General features: G+C 53.1%; 3 protein-coding genes across 3 annotated transcripts; all 3 read right to left on the reverse strand.

Annotated features, from left to right (window-relative positions):
- Positions 1–489: 489 nt before the first annotated feature.
- On the reverse strand, positions 490–2,110 carry J4E92_007210 (uncharacterized protein; the record flags this gene model as incomplete). The annotated part of the gene is made up of 4 exons (XM_051498573.1): positions 490–1,299; positions 1,366–1,497; positions 1,557–1,824; positions 1,884–2,110. 4 exons carry the CDS (start codon positions 2,108–2,110, stop codon positions 490–492), a joined length of 1,437 nt encoding a protein of 478 aa, XP_051351507.1.
- Positions 2,111–3,843: 1,733 nt separating this feature from the next.
- Positions 3,844–5,107, reverse strand: J4E92_007211 (uncharacterized protein; the record flags this gene model as incomplete). Its single annotated transcript, XM_051498574.1, has 4 exons — positions 3,844–4,468; positions 4,516–4,697; positions 4,749–4,843; positions 4,894–5,107. 4 exons carry the CDS (start codon positions 5,105–5,107, stop codon positions 3,844–3,846), a joined length of 1,116 nt encoding a protein of 371 aa, XP_051351508.1.
- A 6,301-nt stretch (positions 5,108–11,408) lies between these two features.
- J4E92_007212 (uncharacterized protein) lies at positions 11,409–13,335 on the reverse strand (the record flags this gene model as incomplete). Its single annotated transcript, XM_051498575.1, has 2 exons — positions 11,409–13,016; positions 13,090–13,335. 2 exons carry the CDS (start codon positions 13,333–13,335, stop codon positions 11,409–11,411), a joined length of 1,854 nt encoding a protein of 617 aa, XP_051351509.1.
- Between the last annotated feature and the right edge of the window lie 2,365 nt (positions 13,336–15,700).

Genomic DNA, 15,700 nt, shown 5'->3' on the forward strand with positions numbered 1-15,700 from the left:
GAAAGTAGGGAGCCAAGATTGGGGTGAGAGATACATTTTAGTTCCAGCTCAAAGATCTACATATCTACATATCTAATCCTACCAAATGTAGAAATTCCCATCTCCATCTCTTTTTAAACCAGAATGAAACTCGTAATTACCATTAAAGAACCCCATGAGTAGGGGCATATGCGGGTCATAATCGTAAAGTCCCTCCCATCCGCACTCATATTGCAGAACCCTCCAGGAACAACTGATCATGACGCTCATCGAAGGCGTGTAGGTATCATCATCTAAAGCGCGCAGAAACAACAGAAATCCAGCCGTGATATCATCGTCCGAACAGCAGGAAACAATAAACGATAAACAAAAAAACGAACAAACAAGTATCCTCCAGGTATATACGCGCAGATGTCGCAAACGGTCGGAGGTCCAGTTCAGCACGGCATTCCATCCGAATACCGTGCAACAATGTCGTAATCGAGCAATCAAGGAAATTCGTAACAGCACTTAGAAGTACGTGTCGACAACGTCACGTCCACCGCGAATGGCCCACTCGACAATTTCCATGCCGCTGAGTCCACTCGCGTAGTACGTCTTCTTCTGACCTTGCAGCTTGTTCAGCTTGGCATACGCGCCGTTGGACAGCGCATCGCCCTCGAAATGCGGGAAGTAATCCCACTTCTTGAAGGCCTTGACATCGTCTTCGCAGAAGGGCTGCGATGGCTCCGTGGCATTGCGCGGGTCCTTGTTGACCTTGGATAAGCTGTCGATAAGGAGGTTCTCGGCTGCAGCTTCGGTTTGGAAGTCGTAGGGGCCCCAGGACCAGGCTACGGAGACGTTGGATTCTTTGCTTAGGTGGAGGACGGCTACGGGCTCGCCGTCGTTCGGTGGCGGAACTGTCTCGTCAGTGCTGTTGGCGATGTAGGAGACGCCGAAGGGGAGTTGGAGCTCTACGGCGGAAGAGTAGTATTGGTGCGTCGTGATGTTGTTGAAGGTATCGTGCTCCTGCTCTGTCATGTCTACACCAACGCGCTCGAGGTTCTCGATGCTTGGTGGGAACGCGAAGATGACGGATGAGCACTCTTGCTTCTCCCAGGAGACGTAGCTGCCGTTCTTCATAGGTGTAGTGTAAGACACGATAGGGTGGTCGCCGGACCGGTCGACGCAACGGACTTCCGAAGAAGTGTGGATGGGCGTCTTGCACAGCTGGTTCTTGGCGTACTCGACGAACATCTTGTGGAAGTCCATGTAGTACACGCTGTGTAAGCCGATAAAGGCCGTGAGGATATCCGGGGTGAAGTACTGCAGTATGTACAGCTAATCACACGTTAGCGACCTGCATGCGCCATCCCTGCAAGAATTTTCTGGAGAATGATGACGTACTGCTGGGACAATGTTGATATCGCCATAACCGTAGAGCGCGACGGGGTTCACGAGCAGAATGGGCAGCGCAGTGAAGTTGTTCTGGCGGAACCATTCTGCGCCGGATACGGTAAATTCGTCTGGTACGCCATTCTGTTCCTGCATTAGCCTACCCGGTTCTGTGCAACGGCGCACCACAACGGGTGTCGTACCTTGTAGTTCACGACACTAATCGGTCGGAAGCGCTGCGTCCACAGCTGAATGTATCTCGGAATTTCCGCAGATACCTGCGCGGTGAATTGCGGGGTCAGGGCGGGGTTGACCATGATGTCGCCGTTCGTGTAGTTGTAGCGGTACATTTCGCGCGCGCCGGCAAGCGCGAACGGCTCGATCGAGACATTGGTCTGGTTGAGGATGTCGATGGTGTTCGGGTACGACGCATTGGAGAGGAAGGCGGCGCCGAGTGGGTGGAAGATGCCTCTGGAAGGGTGGTCAGCCGCGCCTAATGCGCTTGGAGGCGGACGCTGTGTAACACTTACTGGTCATCATACCAAGCTTGGCATTTACCACCAACTTCATCTTGACGGTCGAACATGACTGCCTTGATGCCCTTCGCTTCTAACCGGCCGGCAGCAGCTAGGCCGGCAGGACCCGCGCCAATGATGCATACTGGGTGTTCCTCGCAATTGCAACGTTGACCTTTGGGGAGGGCTGTGACGGTGAGCGAGGAAAGCGCGAGCAGTGGTAGCACTAGCGGCGACCACATGTTGGTGGGATGGAAGTGAATTGTTTGTCGAGAACAATGGGGACAGCGAATGCTTTAGGGAAGGGATGAGGTACCTACTGCTTATAATAGCAAGCGACGCGATTGCAGGTCCCTGCGTGCCTTTGGGCACTTTTGACTTCGTTTGTACAGGTGAAGGAAGGCATAGCTGGGGCAGGCGCTGCACGGTGCGTTGGCATTAAACGGGAAGGGGCCAGGCTAGCATGCTTTCTCGAAGCCAGATGGGCGATTCGCAAGCCTCATCAGGCCTAAAGGAGCATCAATGAGGTAAGTTTGAACGGCAACGGTCGTGCGGCGGAGCACTGAGCGCCGCTGTGACGTTTGAGACGAGGGTCTGCTACCGGAGCGTTGATTTTTTATTAATCTTTACCCCTGGCATATCTGTAGTCCAGGTAACCGCCAGCAATGAGAGCGCTGCTGCTATTCACAGCTTCAATTGCCGCTGAGTTGTGCCTCCTTGATGCGTCGCATCTTCGCAATCGCTAAATTCACACTGCAGGCGCTAGAAGCGGTGAACAGCTGTCTGCAGACATCATGCTGCAGCAGTATGCAGCCTGTCGCTGGTGCCAGTGGATTGGTGCCGAGGTTTGGCCTTCAGCCCTGTCGCTAGCCTCCAAGCCACCGTTTGAGGCCCAGCCGCCCAAATACTCGGGAGTGGTTCCTGACTCTTGAAAAAGCTCCTATGCCCGACAATATCGCAAATGCGCTCGTTGTATGAGACACCAATTCCGGCATTGCGACATTGCGACAAGGTCATGATTCGGTATCTGACGTCCGCTGCGCCGTATGCCCGTATACATTGCGGCGTGGACGTCATCCCGTGCCGGAACATCGCTGCGTTGGCCTTTCCGCGAGCCTGACAACTCACCGTCCAGCTCTGGGCGGAAACATGTTCAAGCCTCCACTGGATGGAAATTGCAGCTGCGATGGAAGGTTGCGTAGAACAGAGGTAAGTTGGCAGGATGACGACATGCTCGCTGCACAGACCGACCGCCAGCCCAATTTCACGAGGTTGAAGCGACAAACTCAGGGTCCAGCTGGGATAGAAGAAAAGCAAAGTTCTGCCGTCGCACCATGCTCCAACTCGACCACACCACCAACCTGTCTGTTCATTTCGACGATGTTCAATGCACACGGCATGACGAACCAGCCCCCGATTTAATGATCTCACCGCATGATGACCGCTTCGGCAGTATCTTTCCGTGAAATCCCAAATGCCCGAAATAAAGCAGTCGACGACCTCTGAATAGTTTGCTTCGCTTCGGCACGACTGGGGCAAAGCAATGCAACAGTGAGCACACCTTCAGTTTCAACCGGTGGCGCAGTCTTCGCGAGACGAAAAAAGAAGTCGCGACATGGTTGTTGCGCGTCGCGAGAACACCACGACACCGAACGAATCAGAGGCCAAACATAAAAGAAGCGACAGCCAAGAGAGTGTAGTGATCGTATGATTCGCTATCGTGCTCGACGCCTTTTAGGCGACGAGAAGAAGAAGCTGCTTCTAAGAGCTCGAACTCGCTAAACTTGAAGAAACCGCCCAGCTGTCGTATTCGACGGGTATTGACAAGAGAAAACAGAAAGGAAAGAGATGTGGTGAGGTGAGTTGAAGAGAAGAGGCTCTTTGTGGGTCTGCTGCCTACAGAAAGCTGAAACATCGCTCGCTGAACGGATGCGCATATTAAACTAAGTAATGTGAAAAGTACTGCGCCTCGCGATCAGTACATGAAGCTTTTTTGCTGCTCTATATCGATATCGAACCGGCTCTTATCGGTATCGTCGGTATCGCCACTCATCGGTCGTTCCGAGGGCGCACGGAAGTGGACCGGGGTGATGGCGGTCCCGGGCCGCGTCTCATCGTCGCCCGTGAGCTTCCGCGTATCCATCTCGACTTGGTCAAGGACAGGCGTGATCTTCTCCTTCCTTCTGCTGTTTTGCGAGTTGTTGCCGTACTTGGATCCTTGCTGTCTTGCCCGGTGCGGGAAGAGCAGAGGCTTGAGCGCTGGAATGCACCCGCAGATGACACCAACGTTTGTTTCAATGGCAGTCCAGACCCAAATCTGGTATCCCTCCCACGTGGCATCGTATGTTTCGAAGAGTGTGTAGTGGACCCAGTAGGCGCGGAAGCTGCTTGCAACAACGATGACACCGCCGACCGAGAAGAGAATGACGAGACCGATACGTTGGGTGGTCGGTAACGAGAGGCCGAAGAGCGTGGGAATAGGTAGCGCGTAGATCATGAAGTCGGTCACGACGTTGAGAACACTTTGCACAACCAGTGGCGGTCCTTCAGGGATGCAGTCGCGGTGGTCGGCTTGCAGTGTCCAGTAGCTGGAGATTGGGCTGCGGTTGTCAGCACTGGACTAAGTTGATCACGTGGATGTACTTACATGCATTGTACCCAGAGTGCGACCATGAAGACGACGAAGGCGGCGAACACGAGGGCAAAGGTTGCCCAGACGAGCTTGCGGAAGAGCGACTTCTCTGGCGCGATGCGGAAATACGAGATGAGGATGGACATCTTGACAGTGGAAGAGGCCAGGACGAATAGTGTTTGGCCTGCCATGGAAGCCTAAAGCCGTCAATATCAGCGTGTGGTGACACGGGTTGCACATTGTCGTACCTGTCTACCGACCATCAGCTCGTGCGGCTTGAGGTCCCAAACGTGGCGATCCCAACCATACAGTTGGGATGCCATGATGACGATTACTGTTGTGCCTGTAGAAGGAGTTAGATGATGAAAGTCATGACAAGTTCGGGTTCCGTACCAATACTGAAGACCATTGCCACGATCATAAGGTAGTCGTCATACCAGCTCTTCTTGAGCCATGCTATCCGTACCCATAGTCGGAGGAAGACCACAATCATAGCAATGGGTAATAATGTCAACTCGACAATCATCAGGCCTGAGCCCCTCGTGACGGGGTCGACGTAGTTCGGCTTGGGCCATGTCGCAAGGACCTCGGGCGGGGGAGACCTCATGGTGATGGCGTATGTGTTTCGAAAGCCGTGAACGTTTGTTAATCGATGTTAATCGATAGTAGGATGAGACTGAGGAACGAGCGTCACCAGCGTCCAAAGAGCACGGGACTGGGAATGGACAGGAATATAACCTTCACTCAGGGCGAGCCAGATCTCCACCCGTATGCTCCAGCTGCGCCGTGCACAAAGGCTCGACTTCCAGTGGGGCTTGGCCATCGTTGGGAAGCATGGTATGCTGGAGTACAGAAAGCTCATCTGCGCAGCACCATTGGCAGTGCACCACGGGAGCTCCGTTGCGGGTACGGAATGGTGTCGGTTTCGCCCGCAGGGGTCCAGGTACCAGCGACGTCGGTAGTCCCTTCAGCTCGCGCTGTGACTTGCTGGTACAAATGACCAGTGTGGATGGGTGACCAGTAGCCGGGAGCTGACTGTGGAGCGTTAATGTGACTGGGTTCAGGCAGGTTGTTGCTGCGGCTCATCAGTGGGTAGAATCGCATTCCACGCATGGCCAATCGCTGTCCCGGAGCCGGGGTAGCTGAGCAGTAGTACCGAATCCGGCGTCTGGACGTTTTGCCGCAGGACAACCTGATTTGGAGGCCCGTATATGAGCCGATACTTTGGGAGACCAGCGGCGTCCTCTAGACTACCGCATTCTGGCAAGCCGCAATGCTGCTTTTCCCACCATCGCGCGATTGTCGCGTGTCGTGAGCAGAGATCGAAGGGTCCAGCGTTGAGATTTCGCCCGTCGTGGCGAAGCGCTTTCGGATTTCGGATCGCCCGCCTAGCAGCAGGGGCCACCCCCGGCCTCGTCTATCTCAACAACGAATAACCTCACCGCATCACGACAAAGTGTGATCCGCCTTCGCTCTGCGCGATGCCCTGCGGATGCGGGACATTGACGGCGCCTGTTGCTGTCTCCGCTCTCTCGTGGCTGGCAATACTCCGCCCGCCGCTTCTTCCACCTAACCTACTCGCCGACGTCTTCTCGCTGTCTAGTTGTCTTGGTGACGTCGCGTCTTCGGTACCACCTACCCACTGTGTGTCGTCAGCACGTTGTGTCTTTGATCAGAGGAGCCACAGTAAGCGGTATCCCCGATCCAGCCTACCCTCAGGTACACATGGCTGTTGTTTCGAGACTCACGCGATCCACATTACGAGACCCATTAAGACCAGGGACGCCTATGCGGGCGCCTCAGACTGCACCTATTGCGCCACGCAGAAACTTCGAGTTGGACGTACGAGGCCTCGATTGACTTCCACACTCAAGAAACCTGATCCCGGTCCTGTGAAGACTTCATCCCTCTTCCTTGCAAAGATCACTCTATCCAAGCCGCTTCCCCGCCAGCAATTCCTGGCCTTTGGGAATACTCAGCCGTTACGTACTTCCACTGTCAAAACACTAATGATCCTTCCGCGGCTGTGCTCCACTCCCTGGAGGCATGCACATGCATCTCATCTACCGACATGCACACGACGTCGTGTATACAGAAGCCACCGTGCTCGCTCGTTGGCAACGGTTTTACTTTTCAGCTCCCCAAGTATTGGCTACCAAAAACCACTCCCACAACACGGGCGCAGCTCCTGTCCCTATCTCGGCACCCGCGTGGGTCCAGTGCTGTGGGGTACGGCCTCGAATTAGAGACCCGCTAACCACAGCGGCTAAGTGACAAAGCTTCCCTTTCCCGTCTGGTGCCGGCTACAGCATACGATTGGACGTCCACGACATGTCCAAGCTGATCGATGTCCCCTTTCGTCGCTCAACATGTTGTTGACTCCTCGGAAGTGTGTTTTGATTGCGCCATATCAGGACTGATTCAGAGCATTACAAAACCAGTCCTGTCCTAACGGCTAGACATGCGACTGCGGGACGGCTTCCAATTGACCAGCTATTGGCCCTAGCATCACACCGTTGAAGACTACAAACGTCCTCAGCATGGGTTATTGCTCTCAACAAGGACGTTACAAGTCCACAGGAATGCATCACGGCCAGAGGCGTGGTCATGATATCCACGGTGATCGATAATTGTCACGACCATCGCGTCCGATCCACACTGCAATCTTGGTAGTGAGGTAGCTACAACTTAATACAGCACCTAGGAAATTCCCCGAAGACGGCGGCAACTATATCGGCTCGACATGCTCTGGCTCTTCCTTGCAAGTGCCACGCGGAAGGGTATGCGCGTCTGCACGTCCTTCAGTGTGCTGACTCGTCATATCCTTTCGGGATATCAGCGAATAACTACACGATACGATGTGATGAACGTCTCGACTCTTCCCAGGCCGTCTCGCCTCCCCTGGTCAACCCATGTCGCCGACGATCACGAAGCCACACTCATCAGCGATGTCCCATGGCGACTACATCGGTAGTCGAGCACTGATATCGCGTTCGTCATGCTTTGCACAGGTACCCGCGATTACTCACGGTTCATCACGTTGTCACCCATCGGTAGTTCTTCCGGGTTAAGGGCACGGTGCTGGTTGCCTGGAAGCTGTCTTAGAGTTCTTTCTAGTATCTCCATATCGTCAGTGCAGCGGTTATTTCGATCTGCCGACTGATTAGTCGCGATGGTACACTGGGTCCAAAGGGGTAGCCAGACATTTCTAGCGAATATCTCCTGAGTATTCTATTTGAAAGATACCCACTATGGCTCTTGCGCATCCGATTACTCATTTCGAAAGTGCGGGTACATACTCCGACTCCCTCATCACCAACCCCTTCCACACTCTAGCGTCCGTGCGAAGGCGATGCTAGACTTCCACTTACCATCCCCTTCCCGATCCAGCACCCGATACCAGATCGGCCGGGTAATTGAACCCCCTGTCCTAATCTCGTCTCGCGCTCATAGTGACGTGCCAACTATCTTGGGTTTGGGGGACTCCGGGCTCTCTCCTTTGTTTTCTTTCCCCAAGAGTTCGGATGCGCGGACGCCGAACGGAAAAGAAAAATAAGACACGTAGGCTGAGGCTGCCACGAGGGAAAACATAAACTGCATAGTGGGATGGGTAAGCTGGTGGGTGTACGACTAAGCAGGACTAATGTAGGTGTGGCTAATCTGGTTACGAAAAGGAAGGGAGTGTGGGAGTAATATTGGGGTTGTTTTTCTGAGGCTGTAGAGAGGTGTCGCACTACGAGGTCATGTAAGATGAACTCGCCGCGTCATCAGCATCGGTTTGTTCATCTCATCTCATCTCGTCGGTGCCTACATCTCATAAGAGGAACGGATTAAACCCGTTGCGCTACAGTGTACATTCAAACCAAGACGAAGACTGACAAGTCCGAAGGTAACGTAGACTTCAGATAGGTCGTTTCCACTGTGCCTCGCGCTCGATCCAGGAATCGCGAGTTTGAAAAAGGGCTTGTGCGAACGTTGGATCAAATTCATTATGATCCGCTGACTCGAGAAAGAACAGGAGTTGCGGAAGGCCAGGTTCAGTCCACTTTGAGAGTTTCTCCGAGTCAGACGACATTCCGATCCACGACTCATCCGCAATGACTTCGCGCATAGAGAGGGATCTATGACGCCAGCGCTCAATTGCCACGGAGAGATGCTGCTGGATTGGTGGCAAGAGATCTCTAATACGAATGCCGTCCACGTTGTGGATTCTTTCAATTAGTTCTAAGTCTCTGAATCTCGTCTCCGGACCAAAGGCGTATATACCCAAGCCTTTACATGGGGGATTCGTAAGGAACATGGTGTGAACGAGCTCGTTCAGCTCTGGCATTAATGCCTGATCTCTCACATGTCGCTTTATGTGAGGCGTTATAGTAAGAGCGTAGCCACCATCCATTGGCTGCAGACTATCCCCAAACCGGTCGGTGAAGTGTGGGTTTACCTCGAATTGACTTAGATCCTGCCAGCAAGGTCCATCATCTCGAGAAAGAGGCGCTGCCGTAGACTCTACTGGGAGAACACATTCACAGAATGCGGCGAATTCATCGAATGTCGACAGTGGCAGCTTATCTGCATGCGACAGCCGTGCCGTGAAGAAGGAGTCGGGGAACAACCCGCAATATGAGTTCTGCAACAGTTGATCCACGATTTCCTGAAACCTTGCGATCTCGGAGTCCGATGGTTGCAACCAGTTCAGGTCAGGCTGAATAGCGTCACCATACTCGACAGGTCCGCACGGATATGGAATGCGGAATTGAGTTTGCAGGATGTATCTCACCATATCTCTCCAACCTTTCGAAACGTTCCATGCAGCGTACTGTGTGCTTGGCGTGGCGTATCGGAGTATCTGCTCAAGCAGCTCCTTGATACCTAAGGCGCGATGGGGGAGGCTATTCTTGTTTTCCGATTTGGCCGGAGGGGTCGCAAGTGGGGAACGCTTTCCGAAGGACTTTGAGTCGTAGAGTGCGATACGCTGGTCGATGATGCGCAGACTTGTTTCTCTCCACTCTTCGACACCAATCTCCAATTGCTCGCGCGGACGAGGAAATGGAAGAGGCCACGGCACTCGGGGTGGTACCTCACCCAGGGCCTCTCGCATAGCAGCTGACGCATAGAGTGCTGAACGGTTTTGGCTGCCAGCTATTTGCTTGGCAGTGTACCACTTGTAGAGTAGAACGTCGGACGGATGATATTTGTTCGGGTCAGCCTGACTGATATCGTCGATGAGTAGGGGATTTTCACCGTCGGCCATTGTTTCGTCGGCTATGGCTTGGATGCGCGGAGAATTAATGTAAGGATGGAGTCGTGGGAGAAGTAAGACTGCGGTTGTCGCGATAAACCGAGAGCAGATACGGAGGCGTGCTACTGCTGGCTTCTATGCGTTGCTGCGATATTCGAGCCTTTGCTGCGAACCAAAAGTTGACACGTGATGCTGCCCAACGGGATTTCACGGCTTGCCCGCCCGGGCGCAAGCACAGACCTCGCGCGCCACCGGCCTCACTCGCGTCGACGCGTCGCATCCATCATGACACCAGAAAACGGGTACTGTTCCCCATCATTTACGCTGTTTATCTCTCTACCGCTCCGCTGGCGTCGCGCAGTCTGAACGGGGCACTATCAGTCATGTCTCGATGCAGTCTCCGCAGTTCCTTCCGTGTACGTGCGGAGTCATGACGAAAGCCAGCCACCAAGAAGCGTCCTCTCCACAGGCAAACTGCGTGACTACTGGAAAAGTGCGGAAGGTCGCAGCGCACATCACACCCAAACACACTCACGTACAACCGAGACTTGATCACATATAGCATGAGATGCCTCCAGCTAGATTGGCTGATGAATTCGGCTAGCCTTGGTCATGCACGTGCGCTGGCGTCTCCGCGACTAGGCACCAACGCGTCTTCCCATCGCCTCCGTGTATCAGTCTCGTCAGCCTGCAACAACCCGCTCGATCCCAAAGAGAGACGAAAACAGCGCGACCATGAGCGGAGGCCTAGGGAAATTGGGTCGCATGTATCGCGTCAAAATACATCTTCTTCCATTCACCGACCATGCCGGCAAAGAGGCGCTCATGGTGTTCAGAGGCAGACAAACATGTCCACTTCCACCGCTCTACAGTTTTCACGTCTATTTCACCCATCAGGACGTTAATCCAGGGAATGTCCAGCCGGTCGAACTTCTCGAAGCTCTCATCCAAGACACCCCGTACTCTGCCTATGGATGTCCCTACCGTCTGGAGTTACATTTCCTGCCTATGCCCGGTGCGGCGGTTGAAGAATGCGACAAAGCCTGCATCGCCCACTATCTCGAAGAGAAACGCCACCGAGGCGACTATCCTAGTCAAATCATACACTTCGAGACTTCCATCATCCCCAGCGGGAGTCTACCTGGCTTCGTACCGAGTTACATAGAATACGAAAATTGCGACTGGCTACGAGGGCGTCTCTACAGCTACCAAGGAGCCAACTGGTGCATGGACAAGCAGTCTGCACGCAGTATAAGCTTCGATCCTCTCCCCGAAGAAAAGCTTCATGTATTGGCCGAGGAAGTAATAGAAGAATGTGCGGTTGATGGTGTACTTCCGGCAACTCAAGTCACTCTACGAGCGTTTCAAACTGGCGAAGAATATGGTGTTGGCCCGCAGCACGCGGGCGATGACATGTATTACCTTTCCAACGGCGACACGCAAAACTTCACGATTGCGCCGTACCAGGAAGCAGTTGGGCGTGGCTGGTCAACCTGGTAAGTAGAGCTGAAAACAAACAAGTCGAGCAAGTCAATTCGAACATCGCCCGTATGACTTCCTATCACACCGTCCAGACGCCATTTTCGAGCATTGTGGGCATGTGATGATAGTGCTAGAATAGGCTGATCTCGATTCCTTATATTTATACGAATGTACTCGCATATCGCCTTCACATCTTCCAGTCATCTTTTATGATGTCGGCTGCTTTCTCCGCCACAGCGTACACCGTTGCCTGTATATTACCCAACGTCTCCATCGGGAAGATCGACGCGTCGACGACCCTAAGGTTCTTTGTTCCGTATACCTTCAATCTGCTGTCGACGACTCCATTCAGTTCCCTCGGCATCATCGCACATGTACCGGTCGGATGAAACGTGCTCAATAATCGCTCTTTGACGATCTCCTTCGCCGTATCCAAATCCTTAGCTTCTTTGCCCTCCGGCAACCTTCCACTTGGCTTGAGAAGAGAAGCGAACGGCTCGGTCTTGACGATGGTCTCAATGTATTGCGTATACCGGGCGAGGATTTCTAGATCCAGCGGATGAGAAAGATACTGGGGGTCTAGAATGGGCTTTTCCTTCGGATCTGCTGATCGGATGTGGCAGAAGCCGCGTGAGAAGGGATGATTGTTGACTGCCATTATTGTGATGAAGTTGTTGGGGTGAGTTGGCGCAAGCAATGCGTTCATCTGCGTAGCACCAGAAGAGATGTTCAACTGCAGTGGCAGCATCATCGCGTATCCTGCTGCCTCTTTGGGGCCTAGGATCTGCTTCTCAAGCTGCTCGTACTGCTTCTTCTTCCAGAGTGGCAGTCCCTTGTCGCTGATGTATTCCTTTGTCAATTTCGCAATCTCTTCATGGCTGATGCGACCATCGGAGTCGACTAGCGGAAGCATGGTCATGCTGATCGGGATACCGACGAGCGGGCCGGTCTTGGTGGTCATGTATTGTTGGAGTACGGCCTGGACGATATTCGGATCGCGCATGATGTCTCCAGAGAACTGGTCGTCGGCGATCTCGAAAGAAGGAGCAGAGATGGCGTGGTCTTGGAGATTCTCACCCACTCCAGGGCTATCGAGAACTACCGGTATACCATGCTTGCAAAGAAGCTCTTTCTGGCCGATTCCGGAAAGCTCAAGGATTTGCGGTGACTGAATGGCTCCGGCGGAGAGGATGATCTCTTTCTTCGCTGTGATCTCATATCTCGATCCGTCCTTTGTGCGCACACTTACACCGGTTGCCTCTACGGAGCTGTCAGAGCCCTTCGTCAGTATTTTTTCGACGAACGCTTCCGTCAAGACTTCGAGATTCCGTCTCTTGGCAACTTCCGCGGTGTAGTATGCTGACGCTGCATAGCCTCGAGTTTTCGTCTCGGCATCGATGGATAATCCGCACGCAAATGTACCCAACTTCTCGCCTTCAATAGGATCATCCGTGTTGCACCAACCCATCTTGTCCAGGGTCTTAGCCCACGAGGCCTGGAATGGCCCATACACGTCTGGAATCGTTACAGGGACAGGGCCGTCTTTGCCATGCAGCTCCTCATTGATGTAGCTTATATTGAGGAGTTCTTTCGTTTCCGCACTCGGTGGTGTGAAGCGACTGAACTTGCGAAGGTACGGCGCGATGCCAGCAGCGTCCCAACCCTCATTGCCGAGTGCTTTCCAGGCTTCAAAGTTGGCATTTGATGGATACACCACTGCGCCAAAGTTGATGGCTGACGATCCTCCGAGGACCTTTCCTCGGGGATGCGGTATTTGTCGACCGTTGACATGTGTCTTACAAGCGCGATTGTCAGTTGGGCTCGATGTTCTCTTTAACGGCAACACTGCATCGTGCCGCTGGACTCACCTGAGGCTCAGACATGAAGTCCCAATCGTAGTCAGGGTCTCCATAAAGCGTTGATAGCATACCAACAGTGTCGATCTTTGGGTCTCCTTGTCGGTTGGCGCCAGCTTCGATCAGTAGCACGCTCTTGTCCGCATCCTCGCTCAGACGATTGGCAACCACCAACCCACCGATACCGCCGCCAATGACGATGAAGTCGGGCGCTTTCGTCGAAAGCGCATCGATAGATGTAACGCAACCGATGTGCATGCTGTCGATTGATAAATCTGTGTGCTTATGGTGGCACAGGGGGGACGCAGTGCGACCATCGCAGTACAAAGCGAAAGCCTAAGCGACTGTCCCGCCATAGGACCAACGACCTTCTCAATAGAGAAAGACCTTTAATCTGGACTCATCGTGGATTCAACGCGCAACGGGCGGCTGCTCCCTCGGCAGACGGCAAGCGATGATTGGGAGGCACTAAGGCTGCGGGCCGGGGTATGCGGGTCCACAACGGTATGCGGAGCGCCTATCTTGTCGCGAACTTGCAAAATATCCACCTCTTTGCTTGATACTAGAAGACAGAGCACAGAAAACACGGCTAATGTTCCCCTAGGTGAGGGCGCGGAGCCGGAAAGCTTTGCAGGCCTATCACCCGGTCCCGCCCGCGCTCCACTGCAGCCTCAAAACGTCTCTAGCCAAAGCAGAAGTGCTCCAGTTACTATGTTCTCGTGTTTAGTCGACGCGATAGTAGGCGGCTCACTTTTCATTCTACCTATCCAGGTACCGTTGCGTCTACCTGGCAGAGTAATGTAATTTACACCCGCACAATAAAGACCCGCACGACTTTCTTTGACGAAGCTCCAAGATTGCACGCAAGATCCGACGAATGTTACGGTACCGCTCGCGTGCGCGACTGCGGGGCATGGTCCTCAAACAATGCCGCAACGCACCCTTCACAGCCTTTTCGACAACAGTGCTTGGTGCAGTTCCGGTGGTCTTTGGTGACACAACTTTCTGCAGAATGCCCGTCCTATTATTATTGATCGTACAATTCGCTGAACGGACCGCCCCGCAGAGAAAGACGTCATGAAAGCATGGAGTAGGCAAGCTTGAGACTGTAAGCTGACATGAGATTCCCAGCTGAATGGGGCCGTCAACTAATATGCGAAGTGCAGTCCTCTCAGGACAAGCTTTCCACACTAGCCTAAACAAGCCCGAGCTGACTCGACCCAGGCATATACACCCGACAATCGCCATCGTAGCTCAATGGCGATTCGTCTCTTGTCTTTCAGAAAAATACACCTGCTTATTGAATCCTGACGTGCATCCACCTCCGTAAAAGATCTTGTTGTTTGACATAAGCAGGGGGATATGTCGCATAAACTGCGCAGCGACAGATTCTCTGCCTTGCGCATAGCCCCTCGGGGCCGTATAAGGTAGTATGCCATTACGCTCGCCAAATTGCGAGTGGTTTGAGCCAATGCCATGGCGTTTTCCAACCACACCATCTACTTTGTCGGCTTATCGAATGCATGCGGGGGCGAGATGATTCTGCTATATCAAACAACAATCAGTTCTCAAATAACAGCATCTCGTCCCATATCTTCCCAAGACTATCTAGAACACCATATTCGTTTGCCAACATGCTACCCTTTGATCCATTGACGAAAACGAACATCTTCCACTCCGATCTCGTCACAAGGCACTTGGCTGCGAACATCTCCCTCGTCGGTTTTGCTACCATACTCGTTGTGTTGCGGTTCATTACGAGACGCATCTGCGGGACTAAGATATGGTATGTGAAGACTGACAATATAGGCTAAGGGTTACATGATCTGACAAAGCTGTAGGTGGGATGACTTTGCCGCAGTGGTTTCACTGATCTTCACTATCGGTACGTACAAGCCGGTCAGGGCGCAACGCCCACACGATGCGATACCATACCGTTGGACCGGGACACTAACCAGCAACGCAGGCATGCTCGCAATGCACATCACAGATGCGAATTACGGGATGGGATACCAGACCAAAGAACTACCCATTGCCAACAGCATCTTTCTAGCTAAGCTGCTCATAGCTTACCAAGCTGTGTACTACGCGGCCGTCTCCAGCGTCAAGCTATCCTACCTCTTGTTCTACTTACGCTTTTTCACACTAAAGGAACATCGTATCTGGGTTTGGATATGCATGGGCTTGGTCGTTGCGTACTGGCTCGGTAGCATGCTTGCGACGTTTCTTTTGTGTACGCCTCTCGAGGCGAACTGGAACCCTCTTTTGGCCAGAAAGTACTGCCCGGATCACAAACACAGCACGGCATTCGTTGCGACTGGCATCTTCAACATGATAACCGATCTGATCATCATCCTGTTGCCCATACCATTCATCCGAAAACTACAAATGACTCGTGGTGCCAAGATCGGCTTGGTGGCGATCTTCGCAATAGGTCTACTGTACGAAACTCTTGGTGCTGCTTGTCTGCTTCATGTCAGCTGATCTAAATCGTAGTGTTACGGCCATTTCCATCCTTCGTATCGTCGTCATCTTCGACCTCCTTCATACCGCAGGCAACACTAAAAACCTACCCTACGCAATGACCGACGCGGCTTTCTGGTCCGTCGCCGAGCCTGCTGTG

This window comes from Alternaria infectoria (assembly GCF_024043175.1).
Source record: "Alternaria infectoria strain BMP 0036 chromosome Unknown scaffold_11, whole genome shotgun sequence".
Taxonomy (NCBI): Eukaryota; Fungi; Ascomycota; class Dothideomycetes; order Pleosporales; family Pleosporaceae; genus Alternaria; species Alternaria infectoria.